Source organism: Scyliorhinus canicula, chromosome 11, assembly GCF_902713615.1.
Source record: "Scyliorhinus canicula chromosome 11, sScyCan1.1, whole genome shotgun sequence".
Classification (NCBI taxonomy): Eukaryota; Metazoa; Chordata; class Chondrichthyes; order Carcharhiniformes; family Scyliorhinidae; genus Scyliorhinus; species Scyliorhinus canicula.
In genome coordinates this window covers 58,466,365-58,485,128 of record NC_052156.1, presented here as the reverse complement: position 1 = coordinate 58,485,128, position 18,764 = coordinate 58,466,365, and the positions used below count along the sequence as shown (strand labels likewise).

Here is an 18,764-nt window from a genome sequence, read left to right as displayed (position 1 = left end):
CAGCATTGTGGCTGTACTGGAACAGCCTGGCTGGAGACGCAGCAAGTTATGGAGCACAAGTCTTCTGTACTATTGCTGGAATATTGTCAACGCCCATAGCCTCTGCAATATCCAATGCCTTCAGCCATTTCTTGATATCACATGGTATTGGATGGAATTGGCTAAAGACTGGCATCCATAATGTTGGGCTATTCAGAGGAGGTCTAGGTGGATCATCAACTTGGCACTTCTAACTTAAAATGGTTGCAAATGCTTCAGCATTGGCTTTTGCACTGATGTACTGGGTTACCCCTTTGTTGAGGATGGGAAAATTTGTGTAGTCTTCTCTTTCAGTTTGCTGCTTAATTGTTCACCACCATTCATGACTACAGAGCTTAGACCTGATTCACGGCTCTGGGATCGCTTAGCTCTATCACGTGCTGCTTCCACTGTTTGACATGCAAGTAGTCCTGTGTTATGGCTTCACCAGGTTGAATTTTTAGGAATGCCTGGTCTGTTCCTGGCATGCCTTCCTGCACTCTTCAATGCATGAGGATTGATCCCCCATCTGGATGGTAATCTACATGGGAGGATATTCTGGATCTTGAATGTACAGATCGAGTAAGAATGCAATTCTGTTGTTATTGATGGCCCACATGCCTCATGGATGCCCATTTTTGAGTTGCTGGATCCGTTCAAATTCTATCCCATTTAACACAGTGGTTGTGCCACACAATATGACTGTGAGAAAACTCACACTTTGTCTCCAAAAAGAGTGTGTGGTGGTCATTCCTACCAATTCTGTCGAGGACAGATGCATCAGCAACAGGTTGATTGGTGAGGATAAAGTCAAGTACATTCTTCCCTCTTGTTGGTTTCCTCATCATCTCCACAGTCACAGCTTGCATCCATCTCCTTTAAGACTCGGCCAGCAGTGGTGCTACTGGTCCACTCTTGGTGATAGACATTGAAATCCCCAACAAGAATACATTATTTGTGCTTGCCATCCTCACTGATTCCTCCAAGTGATATTCAACATAGATGAGCACTGATTCATCAGTTGAGGTGGTGGTGAAGAATTAGCTGGTAATTATCAGGCAATGTCCTTGCCCATGTTTGATCTGATGCCATGGGACTTCAGGGAGGTCCAGAGTCGATGTTGAGAACTTTCAAGGCAACTTCCTCTCAACTGTATACCACTGTTCCACAACCTCCAGTGGGTCTGCCCTGTAGGTGGTACAGAACATGCCCAGGTGATGGTGTCTGGGACATTATTTGCATGGTATGATTCCATGAGTATGACTAAGTTGCTGGACTAGTCTGTGGGACAGCTTTCACAATTTTGGCACAAGCTCCCAGGTTTTCGTAAGGACAACTTTACAGTGTCAACAGGGCTGGATTTGCCTAGGTTGGATGATCCATCTGATTTCATTCCTTTTAGACTTTGTCGCAGATTGAGACAATGGAGTAGCTTGCTAGGACATTTCAGAGGACATTTAAGACTTAACCATATTGCTGTGGGTCTGGAGTCACATGTAGGCCATGTAGGTAAGGATGGCAGGTTCCCTCCCCTAAAAGGGCCGTTAGTGAACTAGATGGGTTTTTACTACAATCAACACTGATTTCATGATCACTATTACAGAGACTAGCTTTTTCATCCCAGATTTATTAATTGAATTAAAATTCCACCAGTTGCCGTGGTGGGATTCAAACCCATGTCCCCGAGCATCTCGCATCATTACCATGTCATCACCACCTCCCTGATGAATTCTAATTCTCCTTCCTTCTCCATTGTTTCTCTGTTCCTTTCAATCTTTGAATCTCATTGGTCGAAGAAATGGACTGTTGGCCCGACTATGAACAAAACTTCCCAGAATCTAAATGTGTTGCTATAACTACACCATTATCAATTCGCATTTCCAGCAAATTGAGGTGCAAAAGTGCATTAAGCTGAAGAGCGCATTACAAAGTCTAACTATAATGTATGTTGTGAGATTCCCCACTCAGCCCAATATATATATATATATAAATAAACGAAGAGTAACATACCTGTTCCTTAAGAGCCTTTTAATGAAAAGCAGCAGCCTGCGTTAAAATGAAATTATGCTTACCTTAGATTGTGCCTTTTAGGACACAAAGTCTAAATGTCATAAATACTATTGTGAGGCCAAGCAAAGCCAAGTTGCTGTTGCAAGATTGGTCGGGATTTGTAAATCCCCACTTGTTCTTGGTAGCAGCCAGATTATCAAGGTTGGAGAAGCCAATTTTTTTTTCAGATGCTACTTTCACTTTCTGCTGTTTGTTGAACATTATGAATATGGTATTTGAATGACTCAGATGTAGGGTGACAATATGTATTAAAATTTTACCCTTTAAATGGGTCACTCAGACACCATCAATTGCAAAATCAGTCCATTGTGAATACCTCTGTATATATATGTGGTTATAATTTCAAGTTATAGTGGTGATTTGATTGGCCAACTTTCTTCCAGTGCCTTTAATGACAGTGGTGCAAGTACAGTTAACTTAAATGTAATCAGAGTTGATACTGATGGAGTTCCATTTCTTTATCAGATAGCATATCTTCAGGAGCAATGAACACAAACCTAAGTTGGCATGTTTTAGTTTATTCTTTTATGAGACATATTGCTGGCCAGGCCACCATTTATTGTGCATACCCAATTTCCCTTGAGAAGGTGAACCACCTTCTTGAAGCGCTATAGTCTATGTGGTGTAGGTGCTAGAGCTGGTCCAGTTCAGTGATACTAAGGAAGGCAGTTCTAGGATTGTGACTCAATGACAGTGAAGCAACAGTGATGTAGTTCCACGTCAACACAGAGTGTGTGGCATGGCGAGGACCTTGCAGGTAGTTTTCCCATGCATCCGCTGCCCTTGCCCTTCTAGGTGGCAGAGATTGTGGGTTGGGAAGGTGCTGTCGAAGAAGCCTTTGTGAGTTACTGAAGTGCATCTTGTAGATGGCATGCACTGTGTGTTGGTGGTGCAGGGAGTGAATGTTGAAAGTGGTGGATGGGGTGCCAATCAAATGGGATGCTTTATTCTGGATGCTGTTGAGCTTCTTCAGTTTTGTTGGAGTTTCAATGATCCTGGCAAGTGGAGAGTATTCCATCTCACTCCTGACTTGTACCTTGCAGATTATGGACAGCCATTTGGGAGCCAGGCGATGAGTCAGTCGTCGCAGAATTCCCAGCATCTGACCACTCTTGTAGCCACAGTATTTATACAGCTGGTCCAGTTCAGTTTCTGACCAATGGTAACTCCTGGGTGTTGATAATGCCGAATTCAGTAACGGTTAAGCCATTGAATGTTATGTGGATATGGTTAAATTCTCTCTTGTTGGAGATGGTCATTGCCTGGCACTTGTGTAGATGTATGTTACTTGTTTGCATTAGAATGCAATAACTGGAGAAAAAGCATCTGCGAGGGTGCCAATCACCATTAAGGGCCGCAGGGTGGAGCACGCAGAAGCCAAGCATAAACAGTGGAAGGAAAACACAGAATCCAGAGCAGCCCACCCACCCACCTCATCAAACACCACCTCCCAAACCTGTGGCAGAGGCTGCAGATCTAGAATTGGACTATTCAACCACCTCAGAACCCAATTCCCTGGAGTGGAAGCAAGTCATCTGACGCGGAGGGACTGCCCAAGAATAAAGAAAAATGTTACTTGTCACTTAGCAGCCCAAAAATATATGATAATTTTATTATTTTAAAATTCAGTTCTTTAATATTTGTCATTACCCATGGTAAATCTCAGCCAAAGCAGTCGCTGAAAAAATGGGGCCTACCTCAACATTTGTTGTCATCCTCCAGCTTCATGGAGGATTCACCCAACCGTGGCTGCAGTCCCTCTAGTACGTGCACCATCCTCATGGAGATTTGCTCCTCACAATAGGAGATCTCCGCAACTTTGGGCAGCCTGAAGGAGGTCATGTCTGAAATTAAAACCATTATAATATATACTGGGCACAGAATTTCCTAATGCTCCCTGAAGATTATGCTCAATACGACTGCAGCAATGATGTGACAAACTACTAATAGCCCGGTGTGAATGTTGGAATTACACATAAAAGGGAACCCAACACACTGGAAACGTGGTTTTAACGTAAGCCCCATCCCCTCAGTCAAGTCCGAAAAGAGATCAAACACTACAGGTTCCTGCATGTAATTTCAAGGCTGTAAACCATGACAGGACACAGATGCCATTTGCTCAAGGTTCTGGTAAAGATCACTTGATTCATAACTCTGATCAATCCTTTAGGTCATCCTAAGAAACAAATCTAAAGGTGGAAGTGGAAAACCAAGCACGAAAAAAGTTTTTTAGAACATTATAATATACAGGATATGATACCTTGTTGCAAGGCCACAACATATCTTGGAGCTGAAGCCATTTTGGCAAGCTTCTATTTCACAATTCAAAGTGTCATCTCAACTTTGTGTCATAGCTCACTAATGCACTCCAGCCTTTGCATTTTTCTGAGATTGCTTGAGATCACACCTCCAGCCCTTTTATTCATTTAAAAAATCACTTAATACATTTAGTAGCAACTGCATTTCTCTATATGCACTTAGTCTTTGAAAGCTCTTTGCAAACTTCTATTGGTTAGTTCCATATATCTAAAGCCTTCAAATTTCCAATTTCAATATTTATAACATACAACCAAAGTCAAACACACCTCTGCAAAACACAATACTGCAATTTAACAGATATGGGGTAAAATTACAAATTGAGAATGTGAAAACAGCGAGCATATGAATAAGCCACTACATTATTTGCAAAACGTTAATGGCTTCACATGGTACTCACTCTCCAACAGGACAAAGATATACTTCCAATGGAACAGTGCTGTGTCGAAGTACCCAGAATGTTGTCTTGAGATTCATAAGGCAAGTGTCCTGCAAATCTCCCGAGGATGCCCATCTATTGTGGAGTTCATCTGCTGCTTTGAATACTGGGAAGTGAATACTGCCTTCTTTCCAAACGTTTAATGCAGACTTTTAAGAAATTATGTTGTAAACTCATTATCCCTGGCTCAGATCACAAAGTATTTTATTTAGTGAGTCATAAACAGGTCATGACCCCTCATCCCGGTGTTTGCCCCTTTAGTAAATAATAATGCTGGAAGGGGTGGCGAAGGGGTTGTTGTAGTAAAGGTAGAGCTGACTGGACTGGATATCCATGCTTCAGTATGGAATTGTTGAGGGTGACTGATACACAAAGGAGTTATCTCTTCTGATATATAGGTCATTCAGAATTAAATTCTATTATGTCTTTGATAGAAGTGACAATTTCTTATTGTCTGTATTATTAAGATTATTTTCTCGATTTCACTTCTGACTTTTACCTTGCAGCTTTAAAAGGTATCCATGCTTACCAGTAAAATACAGATTTAAAGGATAATGTCAAAGGTTAGAAGCAAAATGGTTGCTCTACAACCCATTAAAGGTAGAGTCATGAATATCATTTAATTGTGAGTGGTCTATGTTTGGGAAAGATGTGAAGGAAGCCAGTTCAAATATCATCCTAAGTGTGAGGGTTCAGTTGATTTAGTGAAACCCTTGCAGTGGAACAGCTTTTCAAAATTCTTTGGGAGTGTTAGCATGATCAATTTACAGTTATATAATAGCACAGTCAGATACAAAATAAAGCTTTATTGTGCTGCATCACACATCCTCAATCTGACCTCCACTACAGCTATCTCAGGAACTTGCTTATGACTAGCCAAACCTTTTTTATTAGTTTAGAACCTCTGTAGCACCAGGGAGAGAGACTTTTCATCCCAGCAGTCTAGGTTGGAGTAGAACTCTCCAAATGAAAGGTCAATGCCCTAATAAGGGCAGCACGGTAGCACAGCGCCATGGTCCCAGGTTCGATTCCCGCTTGGGTCACTGTCTGTGTGCAGTCTGCACGTTCTCCCCGTGTTTGCATGGGTTTCCTCCGGGTGCTCTGGTTTCCTCCCACAAGTGTCAAAAGACATGCTGTTAGGTGAATTGGACATTCTGAATTCTCCCTCTGTGTACCCGAACAGGCACCGGAATGTGGCGACCAGGGGAATTTCCCAGTAATCTCATTGCCATGTTAATGTAACCCTACTTGTGACAATAATGATTATTATTAATAATAATGATGTGATAACCTACAATGCTATTTGTCTTCCATTGTAAAATATTTTGCATAAATTACCCCTTTGAATGATATGCAAATGCACTTCACCTTCCTAATGTGCATGAACTTGGATGGTGCTAACTGCTTGAAGTTTTTACTTTGCAAATGTGACCAATTTACATAGTATATGTGATCTGCATTAGAGATATCTGTATACCTGGTTTAGCACAGGGCTAAAGAGCTGGCTTTTAAAGCAGACCAAGGCAGGCCAGCAGCATGGTTCAATTCCCGTACCAGCCTCCCCGAACGGGCCGAATGTGGCGAGTAGGGGCTTTTCACAGTAACTTCATTTGAAGCCTACTTGTGACAATAAGCGATTTTCATTTCATTTTCTTTTATACCTGAAGCATAGAATTTTCAGATGAGAGAAAGAATTTATGCCTTTCGAGGTCACTTCTTCTATGGTCAACAAACCAATGGATGATTGAGTGGTTCCATGCTCCAAGCCCAGACAGTTTGCAATTTGGTGACTGGGTTCAACACCATAGCATTCATTGACCAACGCACAATCCATTCAAGTCCAATTTATCACTGGTACTTCTATTGTATTTTCATATAATTGGCATATTAGAAGTGGGGATGAATTTCTACCTGCCAATATACACTATTGCAAAGTCACTGCTTTTTCCTCACTGTGCATCCAGGGGAAGTTTGACTGAAAACGTACAAATAAAATTTGTACATCCTATCAAAGGCTGCGGGTTTGATGGGTGCTTTTACAGTCCTCCTCTCCTTCCTTTGCATTCCCCTTATACAGGGATGGTGGAACTTTTCTATATTCTGCAGCATTAACCCCCTAGTTTTCAGGATATAGTACCGCTTTCTGATCAACTGTATTATGTAGGAAGCATCAAGATGCAATGATTCCGTAGATGAACTAGATAGCTCTTTCAAAGAGTGTGACAACATAATAGCTTAGATTTAAGAATGTAACGTACCTTGTAGTTTCTTTCTACTTTTCTTAGTTGCATCACTAAATTACTATGCTGCCTGCATGTCAAATTGCATCACTAAATTACTATGTTGACTGCATGTCAAATAGCATGGATGGCATGGTCATTTTCAAGGTACTTTTTCTTTCCCATACCCATTGGAAAGTATAATATTTGGTTAAATCAACATCAAGCATATAATTACTGATTTTATATGGAACTGTCTTGCAGAGTGAAACACATTCACTAGTGAAAAAGTAATTAAAATATGGGAAAAAGAACTCAATTGACAAGGACTATTGTATTCACATTTCAATTTCATAAAATGTCTGCAATGATTTCATGATCCCAAAAAAAGTGTAAATTATTTTCCAAATATTATCTAATTGCACACAAAGAGGCTGTGAGAAAATACTGGACAAAAGATCTTTCATTCTGCACCAAAGCCTATTTTTTCAGTTTGGTACCACTGAACACCATCTTAGAGTAGTCTCGACATTTGACGTCACAAAAATGCTAAGCACCAGAAATTTCAAAGGAGCTTTCATTTCTTCTGCATCAAAAACTTCATCGTTCAGTGAGTACTAACATGAAGCTGGAGGCACTCACGTCAAACCGTGGTCTGATAGCGTGAGGGAGCTGAAAGATCACAGATTCCACCACCTCATTGGTGACAGTGTTCTACCACATCTTGAGCTTAATGCTAGTGATCTTATAAAACAACTTCCTTACATTAAGTGATGGTTAACATTTTATCATGGAAGTCCCAAACCAACAATCATATCATCAGGTTTGAGAAAGTTCAGAGTTAAATAAAAGCAGTTGTTCTTGAACAGGAAGGATTGAGCACATTATATTTTATTTTCAATATAAGTGAGGAGTACCAATCCTTTTATGTTAAGTGGTTGAAATTCTAAAAATATTACACTGAAATACTGGGGAGGAGGATTTTATCGGGAAACAGATTATACTCTGTTACACACAGATGCCCAGATAATTGCTTTTTCAATCCCCATTTGAAAGAACATTTTGCCCACTGTTATGAGTGTGCTTTAATATGTCTTTTTAAATTCAAGGTAAATTGTAATAGTAGTGAAGGACATGGGATCACCTTTTAAGCCCTGCCTGGCAATCAGCCTTATGTGACCTGGTTGCCATGGAGGAAGGGGGTTCTAGGCAAGTCCTATTGAAACTCAAGTGCCAGCTTTCACATCTGGACACAAAGAGGTACAAACTGACATTTGTGTGTAAACTTACATACTCTCAGATTTATTGACTCACAGACCCTGGACACAAATAGACAGACATAGAACATAGAACATAGAACGATACAGCGCAGTACAGGCCCTTCGGCCCTCGATGTTGCACCGACATGGAAAAAAAAACTAAAGGCCATCTAACCTACACTATGCCCTTATCATCCATATGCTTGTCCAATAAATTTTTAAATGCCCTCAATGTTGGCGAGTTCACTACTGTTGCAGGTAGGGCATTCCACGGCCTCACCACTCTTTGCGTAAAAAACCCACCTCTGACCTCTGTCCTATATCTATTACCCCTCAATTTAAGGCTATGTCCCCTCGTGCTAGCCACCTCCATCCGCGGGAGAAGGCTCTCGCTGTCCACCCTATCTAACCCTCTGATCATTTTGTATGCCTCTATTAAGTCACCTCTTAACCTTCTTCTCTCTAACGAAAACAACCTCAAGTCCATCAGCCTTTCCTCATAAGATTTTCCCTCCATACCAGGCAACATCCTGGTAAATCTCCTCTGCACCCGTTCCAAAGCTTCCACGTCCTTCCTATAATGAGGCGACCAGAACTGTACGCAATACTCCAAATGCGGCCGTACCAGAGTTTGGTACAGCTGCATCATGACCTCATGGCTCCGGAACTCAATCCCTCTACCAATAAAGGCCAACACACCATAGGCCTTCTTCACAACCCTATCAACCTGGGTGGCAACTTTCAGGGATCTATGTACATGGACACCGAGATCCCTCTGCTCATCCACACTACCAAGAATTTTACCATTAGCCAAATATTCCGCATTCCTGTTATTCTTTCCAAAGTGAATCACCTCACACTTCTCCACATTAAACTCCATTTGCCACCTCTCAGCCCAGCTCTGCAGCTTATCTATGTCCCTCTGTAACCTGCAACATCCTTCCGCACTGTCTACAACTCCACCGACTTTAGTGTCGTCTGCAAAGAGAGAAAAAACAGCAGTTGCTGCGAACTGCAGGGAAAACGTTGGATGCTGGTGGAAGCTCCTTCTCTAGTCAGAGATGGGACTTGTGGAAATTGAAGGAAACGGGAAGATTTTCCCCAGCGTAACTGGGACAAGGACTTGTGGGCTTGCCGGAGTGAACCTGGCCTTTGGACGTTGGTCTGAGGATTCTCAGAAGACCCAGGGAAACAATTTTTGATGGACACGACACATTACAACTGAGCGAAAAAGTAATTTTGAACTGGTTCCTGTGAGGACTACAATTCTGCACAGTGTACAATGTAATATAACATAGAACAGTACAGCACAGAACAGGCCCTTTGGCCCTCAATGTTGTGCCGAGCCATGATCACCCTACTCAAACCCACGTATCCACACTATGCCCGTAACCCAACAACCCCCCCTTAACCTTACTTTTATTAGGACACTACGGGCAATTTAGCATGGCCAATCCACCTAACCCGGACATCTTTGGTAATGTACAGACATTTGCAAATGTGACCAATTTACATAGTATATGTGATCTGCATTAGAGATATCTATTTGTCTACCTGAAGCATAGAATTTGCAGATAAGACAAAGAATTTATGCCTTTCAAAGCCATTTCTTATATGGTTAACAAACCAGGTGGTCGTGGTCCAAAAAATGTGCAGATTGGGTGGATTGGCCATGCTAAAATTGCCCTTCGTGTCCAGATTAGGTTATGGGGATAGGGTGGGGAAGTGAGTTTAGGTAGGGTGCTCATTTAGAGGGCTGATGCAGACTCGATGGGCCAAATGGCCTCCGTCTGCACTATAGGGATTCTATGGCATGAAGTTTCCAGTCATGTCAGGAAAGGGAAATACCTTTCCTGTAGTATAGTGCATCAGTTTCATACTAAGTAATGTTTAATCAATGTTGATTTTAGCTTGTTTGTTATAGTGCATTTCGTAAATATGAAACCGTGTCATGGGGTTCCTTGAGTTGATCACTGGGAATTCAAATCTCTTTTTAAAGAGTCATCAGTCTCTACGGAGATCGTAATACCACACATATGGCAATCTATTGGGTAGGGAATCAGTAAGGGGGCAGGAGACAAGAGAGTAGGAATGATGGCTATGTGCGTGGATGACAAGATGTGACTTCTTGTGTCTGGCAGGGATCTGGACTGTGGCCACAACTTTTCACAACATTTATCAATGGTTTAGATAAAAGGACTGGAGAACCATATAATCCAAGTTTGCTGATGACATTAAGTTAGGTGGCACACAAGTTTATAGAGGGGAGCATAAAGCTATAAAAAGACATTGACAGATTAAGTGAGTTGAAAAAATGGTGGCAGATGGATGTCAATGTGGAGACATGAGGTCTTACACTTTGGATTCAAGAAAGATAGATCTGACTAGTTTCCTGATGGACTGCAGCAGTTCAAGAAGGCAGTTAACCACCATCTTCTGAACGGCAATCAGGAATGGGCAATAAATTCTTGTCCAGCCAGCTACGCCCACATCCCAAGAATGAATTTTAAAAAAGGAGCCGAGATCTGTAGAGAAACAGGGAAGTTTAGGGGTCCAAGTACAAGGCGGAAGAGACCCCCTCCCCTACGCATGCGCCGGTATGACGTCAGCAGCCGCTGACGCTCCGGCGCATGCGCGTACTTACGGCGGCCGGCGAAGTCCTTTCGGCCCTGGCTGGCGTGGCGCCAAAGGCCGTTCACGACAGCCGGCGGAGTGGGAACCATTCCGGCGCGGGCCTAGCCCCTCAATGTGAGGGCTTGGCCCCTAAAGGTGCGGAGTGGGGAGAACCCCGGTCCTGGTGTTTAAATTGTTGTTGCCTTGCAGTATTGCTTTTTTGAGATTCAAACCACTGTCCTTGATTTCCAAATTTATAGACAAACCTCAACATTATTACAATTCCTGGTGTTGCAGTTAAACAGGGTTCTCTAGTCAGCATTTCAGCAGTAATTCATAGGTGATTTTATTGTGACTTATCAAAAGCAATCTGTATCAGGACAAATTATAAAGTTTATATTTGACTGGTGTTCATAATTCCACAACCCTGTCATGCCAATAAACTTGCTTATTTTTCGGGAGTGGGGCAGAGTACACCCATTTTTTCATTACTGCTTGCCAAATTCAAAAACCATTGTGCACTCAGTCTCATTAATTGGAACTAAGCCACATTTTGTACCACATTGCCTTATTTGTCTTATTTGTTTCATTTATTTGCCAATTTTATTATTGCTGATGCCTTAATTTGCTTCACTGTTAAACCCATTAAGGATTCTGTTTGTTAGTTTGTTATTTACAGCACAGAAGGAGGCCATTTGGCCCATCGTGACTGCACGAGCTCCCAAAAGAGAATTCCGCCCCAGGTCTCAGTTAGATGAGACAAATAAGTACAAAGCAGCTGTTGATCAATTTGGCCTCTTCCATTCTTACACCAATCAATCTGATTTCACCTGAAAGGCGCAATGCTTCCCCGTTCAGGCTTAAATTAAAATACAATTAAGATCCTACTGATACTGATCACATAGATTCAGTCGCCTGCAAAACTGTGTTGGTTAGGATGGCAAGTAGCGGAAACTGGGTAGGCTCCTCGTTGCTAATTAATCCTCACGACAAGCAAATCTCTAAGCAAAATGGGGGGCGGGGGTGGAAGAGGAGAAACATACCCAACATCACCCTCATCCTGTTGGTCCCTTTGAAGTGGCTGCATCAAGCGGTGTATAAATTCAAACCCTTGACTGGAATTTTCCGGGCATTCTTGCCGGTAGGATCTCCTGGTCTCACCGACGGCGATCCCTCACCACAGGTTTCCCAGCAGTGAGGGGTGCACTGAACGGGAAACCCCATCACCAGCTCCCGCCACCGCAAAATACACTGTGGGGGTGTGTGGAAAATCCCACCCCTAATGTTGCTGAGGATCCATTTGTCCCCAGTTTTGTGAAGAATAGATTTAATCAAATGGTCACAGGATGCTCCATTCAGTTGGATTGCGACATACCACCTCTGCAGTATGTGGAGACTAGGGGATTTTCACAGTAACTTCATCGCGGTGTGAATATAAGCCTACTTGTGACACGAATAAAGATTATTATTGTTATAAATCCATTCGGCAGTGGTCCACACATAATGTGCTTGAGGCCCTGTCGGAAAAGGTGAACACTGTCGAATGGTTCACTAAGCAGACCAAAGTCAATTAATAGAAAGCCTCATTGCCAAAACTTTAAAACAAACACAGCGGGGGGTGAGAGGGGCACTGGCCGGCAGATCCTTTTAGTATCATCTCTTCAACACACCACCCTGGAGGCAGCTGCAGTGTTGAACTGATCGTCGCACACCAACCTGGAAACGTGCAAAGCAGGTCTAGAAAGAGATGCAGCAGCTTTTGCTAAGGCTCATCCCATAACGCAGAACTCCCTGCTCTATGGCCTATTTTTAGGAGCACACATCAAGTTAAAATTTACTGCCACTAGAATATCATCAACTCAGTGAAAGCCACTCATTGGTCTGCCCAAAACATACAGGTCTGTCGATAACTGACTGTTGCAGACTGGCACAGTGCAAGGTCCAGAATCACATGCTGAAGGCCACAAAAAAATTGGGGGCAGTTCCAGCAAAGGCTCAATGGCAAAAATGCCACTACCCATCGTAGTATATTGAGAGGCTGGAAACAGAGTAAAATCACCTGAGTTGTATGTTTGACATACTTTAGTAGGCCACAAATATTCCGAAATGAGATGGTCAAAAGAAACCTTGGTTTTTTACAAAGCAATTATATTTACAATATACATCAGGGGCGAAATTCTCCGACCCCCAGCAGGGTCGGAGAATCGCCCGGGGCTGCCGAAAATCCCGCCCCCACCATGTTCAGAATTCTCCCACCCGCAAAAAGTCGGCGGGCCGCCAATCCCGCCACCTGCCTCGGAGAATGGCGGGGGCCGGCGGGAGGCTACGGGTTTCTGTGCTGGCGTTATTCTCCAGCCCGGATGGGCAGAAGTCCTGCCGCTGAGAGGCCTCTCCCGCCGCCGTGGTTTGAACCACCTCTGTGCCGGCGGCGCGAGTGGGCCCCCGGGGTCCTGGGGGGGGGGGGGGGGGGGGGGGGGGTGCGCAGGGCGATCGGACCCCGGGGGGTGCCCCCACGGTGGCCAGGCCCGCGATCGGGGCCCACCGATCGGCAGGCAGGCCAGTGCCGTGGGGGCACTCTTTTTCTTCCGCCGCTGCCACGGCCTCCACCATGGCGGAGGCGAAAGAGAATCCCCCAGCGCGCATGCGCCGGTGGTGACGTCAGCGGCAGCTGACGCATCGGCGCATGCGCGAACCGGCGAAGGCCTTTCGGCCAGCCCCGGCGCCGGGTATCAAAGGCCGTTGTTGCCGGTTTTGCCGCCAGTCGGTGTGGTGCCAACTGCTCTGGCGTGGGCCTAGCCCCTCAATGTGAGGGCTTGGCCCCTAAAGGTGCAGAGAATTCCGCACCTTTGGGGAGGTGTGATGCCGGAGTGGTTGGCGCCTCTCCGCTACACCGGGACCCCCCGCCCTGCCGGGTAGGGGAAAATGTAGCCCCAGATTTCAGTTGGGTCTGCTCTGTCGGTTCCATACCTGGCTGACTTTATACAGATCTCAATCATGAATGTCCTCAGGCTCCCCGCTCCCGAGCAGGGGTGCTTGTATTCGGCGAGACTCAAGGGGAGACTGATCGCCCCAACACCGTAGGTCTTGTGCGGGTTATAACACTGACGTATTAATAATATTCATTTTAAGTGTAGTGAGGCACCTCAGATTACCTCATTATATTGAAATTGATGTTATGAACGTCATCTAATGTGAACTTTAAACTGTTATGAATACATTATAATAAAATACATATTTTTAACCAGATCATCATATTTCAATTGCACTTTTCCACTTTATTTTACTTTCTTGTTTCTGTTTCATCTCCATGAGACCGATTTTATCACTTTAAAAGTTAGCTCAACACAATCAATTGGCTAGCAAATTGGATACATTAACAACTTCATGTAAGTTTCTAAAACCAGCATGAAGGAAACCGATTGAAAAGTAAGAATTATACAGGTTATCTTGTTTAGAGTTCATAAACTATCCATTGTGTCAGGGGCCTCTGACCTCTTAAGCCTCAATTTTTATCAAAGCCCATGACAAATTCATATCTGTTCGGATTATTCAAACGTTAACTTATTCATATTTGGGCATGTTGCATGCCCTGGTGAGACTAGAGATATTTTTGACCATCAGATGCGTGAAGGTTTTCAGCTTTAATGCAGAAAGGTAATGAAGGAAGAGATTCCAAACTAAAATGTCTTTATTTAAAACCCAGATTCGGATTTTCCTCAATATGTTTAAGTCTAATAGATCTGAAACCAAACACACCTTGGGCATGCGCCACAGCAATCACAGCATGATAGCTGACAGTTTAAAGAATAATTCTTTCACTAGCTGTAAAACTGGGAAAGCAGGGGTGAGGAGATGAATGAGCAATAAACACCATGTACATTTGATAGGGTTTTTTCTATGGTGGAAGAGGTGTATTAATTAAGTGATAAATTGTAAAGATTGTTAACTTTATTCCATTGATACAAACATGAATAAAAGCTGAATAATCAACAGATTTTCTTATTTTGGGCAAACATTAGAAAGTGCAACATTGTGTATTTATAACAAATAAACTAGAGCCTCTTAATGTGTCTTTGAATGTGAATCATGCATACCAATGACAACAGTGAAATCCAATGTATGATGAAGCTAGTATTATGTCTCAAAGCAAAAATATTCAGACAAAAAAGTACTCTACTGCCTTATCAAGCCGAGGTGCAAAATGTGCTGTGTTGCTTAAAAAAATAATAATTTGAGACTTCCAGTGGGGGTTTGTAGGAGACTGCGCACGAGGTGACTCCCGCCAGCGTACGGAATTTTCAGCCCTGTTCACCCAGTTTCTGGGAGTCTTCTGTAACTCAGTCTTCTCCACTAACGGCCGAGGTGCTTACTGGCATCTTGGCAGCGGAAGATTTGTGAAGCAGAAGCGGCTAATAGATGAGGCCCTAGCTCCCATTCGGTTGGCACTGGAAAAAAACAATGATTTGGCAAAAGCGCATGTGTGACAAATGGAGGATTTTAGGAATACTACTTCTAAATATTGGGACAATTTAAGGTTGAAAAGCTTGGGGCAATAGTGTATTTGACTGCAGTGCTCATGTTTTTAAAACGAGGAGGCAGGTGCTGTCATGAAGGTCGTAAAGTCCCGCACCTGCACGTACCGGAAACTCTCCCCCTGCGCCAACCCAAACTTCTCATTCAGTTCCTCCATGTGATCCCAGAAAAAAATCCTTCATATCCCAAACAAAATGCTGCCGAAACTGCCTCCAAGTCTTCAGCGTGGCCTCCAACTCTTCAGCGTGGCCTCCAACACCGGACTCAGCGACTACTTGCCTGGGGGCATCAGGCGCGGCAGCGTTGCCAGCACCGGCAGCCCCGACCCCCTACATGGGCTCCACTCCATCCTTACCCACCTAGCCTCCACATCCCTATTCCATCCCTGAACCTTCTCTGCATTCGCCACCCAATAATAGTGCATCAGATTTGGGAGGCCCAACCCCCCCTGACTGCCGCCACCTCTGCAGCACCACCTTCCTTGTCCTGGCCACCTTATTGATCCCAGTTAACATTTATGCACCAAATGGGGTTTTGCTAACAAGTTGCTGGCCTCTATTCCCGACTTGAACTCACATCAGCTAACCCTGAGGGGGGCCTTAAACTGTGTCTTAGATCAGAGGATGAATCAATCTAGGTTCAATTCACTTGCTCCTTCAGGGAAAAGATTTGGGGGGGGGGGGGGGGCGCGGGGGAGGTGCGGACTTGTGGTGTTCTTTGCTCCCGGGGACAAAGAATTTTCGTTTTTATCCCATGACAATCAGCTCTACTCATGGATTGACTTTTTTGTGATGGGAAAGTCTTTCTCTCCCAGTGTGAAGGCAGCAGGGTATTTGGCGATTATGATTTGGGACCATCCGTGCGATCGAGGAGGTGGAGAAAAAGGTGTCCGAGCACGAGAAATACCTAACCGTGCTGGAGACCAAGGCGGAGATGATGAATGACCACCAGAAAAGAATGCAGGAGAAACTGGAGGACCTGGAGAATAGGTCCAGGAGGCAGAACTTAAGAATCGTCGGCCTCCCTGAAGGCAGTGAGGGATTGGATGCGAGGGCCTATGTGACGAACATGCTGATGGGGGCTGAGGCATTCCCTTGACCCCTGGAAGTGTATAGAGCGCACAGAGACCCCGCGAAGAAGCCCCGAGCGAATGATCCGCCGAGAGCGATGGTGGTACGTTTGCACCGATTCCTGGACAAGGAACACGTTCTGCGATGGGCCAACAAAGAAAAGAGCAGCAGGTGGGAGAATTGTGAGCTGCGCATTTATCAAGACCTGGGCACGGATTTGGCCAAGAGGCAAGCTGGGTTTAATCGGACAAAAGCGGCCCTCTTTAAGAAGGGGGTGAAGTTTGGGATGTTGTACCAAGCTAGTCTGTGGGTCACATATGAGGGACGGAATTTTTACTTCGAAACAGCAGACAATGTATTGACTTTCATCAAGGAAAAAAGACTGCATGTGAACTAAAGACACTGAATCCTTGGGGAGAGTATTGCTGTGGCGATTTGTTGACAATCACTTTTGTGCTGGTTGGAATAAGTAATATTATGTGCAATAAGGGGCTATTTCAATGGCTAAAGTTAACTTTGTCTTACTGGGAGCTGGGTGGAAGGGAGGGGAGGGGGGGGGGGTTCCTGTGGTTGTTTTTTCTGTGGTTATTTTTCCACTGAGGAATGTGATGCTTTGAGTATGTTTGTCCAAGTGGGGGGGAAGAGGGGAGGGAACAATGGGGAGACAGACTGTTTGGTGCCATGGGCGGGGAGGGGGAGGGGGTTCGAGGAGGCCGGGGACGGGAGCTGGAGATTGGCCTAAAAAGGGTGATGGCTAGTCGGCTGGGGCGTGGGGGCAGGCTGGAAGCCCCCGACCAGGCTGATTACATGGAACGTTAGAGGGTTGAATGGGCCGGTCAAGCGGGCTCGCGCGTTTGCACTGAAGGCGGACGTGGCAATGTTACAAGAGACACACCTAAAGGCTATAGACTAGACTAGATTGAGAAAGGGGTGAGTTGACCAAGTATTCCACTCAGGGCTGGACTCAAAGACCAGGGGGGTAGCGATCTTGATCAATAAACGGGTGGCATTCGAGGCAGGGAGAATCGTGTCAGACACGGGGTAGGTACATAATGGTCAGTGGGAAGCTGGAGGGAGTGTGGGTAGTACTCCTGAACGTATATGCTCCGAATTGGGACGATGTGGAATTTATGAGGCGGGTGTTAAGGCTTAGACTCACATAACATGATCATGGGGGGAGATTTTAATACAGTCATTGATCCGGAATTGGACCGGTCAAAGTTCAGGACAGGGAGGGTGCCAGTCGCGGTGAAGGAATTGAAGGGGTTTATGGAGCAGATGGGGGAGTAGACCCATGGCGGTTTGCATGGCTAAGGGCGAAGGAGTTTTTTACTCCCATGTCCACAAGGCATACTCTCGCATTGACTTTTTTGTCTTGAGCGGGGCTCTAATACCGGAGGTGGTGGCTACTGAGTGCTCGGCAATCGCAGTGTCGGATCATGCCCCACATTGGGTGGATCTACGGGTTAGTTTGGGGAGACAACAATGCCTCCTATGGAGGCTGGATGTGGGGTTGTTAGCGGACGAAGCAATCAGTGGGCAGATGGACAAGTCCATCCAAAACTACCTGGAAACAAATGATACGGGGGAGGTCTCTGCAGCAACAGCTTGGGAAGCTTTGAAGGCAGTGGTCAGAGGGGAATTATTTTCGATATGGGCCACAGAGAAAAGGCAGAACGGGCTGAGAGGGCTCGCTTAGTTGAGGAGATACTCCAGGTGGACAGGAGATACTCAGAGGCCCCGGACACGGGGCTACTGAGGGAGCGGCGAAGGTTACAGGTGGAGTTTGGGGTATTGACTACAGGGAAAGCGGTGGAACAGCTGAGAAAAGCAAGGAGGGTGATTTATGAGTATGGGGAAAAAGATAAGCAGCATGTTAGCGCACCAGCTCAGAAAAAGGGAGGCAGCCAGGGAGAGTAAAGAGTAGATGTGGGATTACGGTCCTGGACCCAGTGGGGGTGAATGAGAGCCAGAATTCTCCCGGAATCAGCGGGGCAGCCCGTACCGGCACAAAAGAGCGGCGTGAACCACTCCAGCGTCAGGCCGCCTGGAAGTTGCGGAATCCTCAGCACTTTCGGGGGCTAAGCCGGCGCTGGAGGGGTTGGCACCGCGCCAACCGACGCCAAAGGGCCTCCGCCGGCCGGAGCGAGTTGGCGCATGCGTAGGACCGCCAGCGTGCTCTGGAGCATGCACAGAACCGCTACCGTGTTTCCTGCGCACGCGCAGG

At 45.0% G+C, this 18,764-nt stretch overlaps 1 protein-coding gene across 10 annotated transcripts in view; it reads right to left on the bottom strand.

Annotated features, from left to right (window-relative positions):
* The window catches only part of LOC119973102 (microphthalmia-associated transcription factor-like), a 400,216-nt gene that overhangs the window by 93,951 nt on the left and 287,501 nt on the right, over positions 1-18,764 (bottom strand). Inside the window, exon 2 of one of the 10 annotated variants that reach the window (XM_038810643.1) lies at positions 3,786-3,932. The exons of 8 other annotated variants lie outside the window; for them this stretch is intronic. In XM_038810643.1, the coding sequence (XP_038666571.1) occupies positions 3,786-3,803 (18 nt within the window). In that variant the 5' untranslated portion in view covers positions 3,804-3,932. The remainder of the gene's footprint in view (positions 1-3,785; positions 3,933-18,764) is intronic. One more of the 10 variants, XM_038810644.1, reaches the window with a different exon arrangement.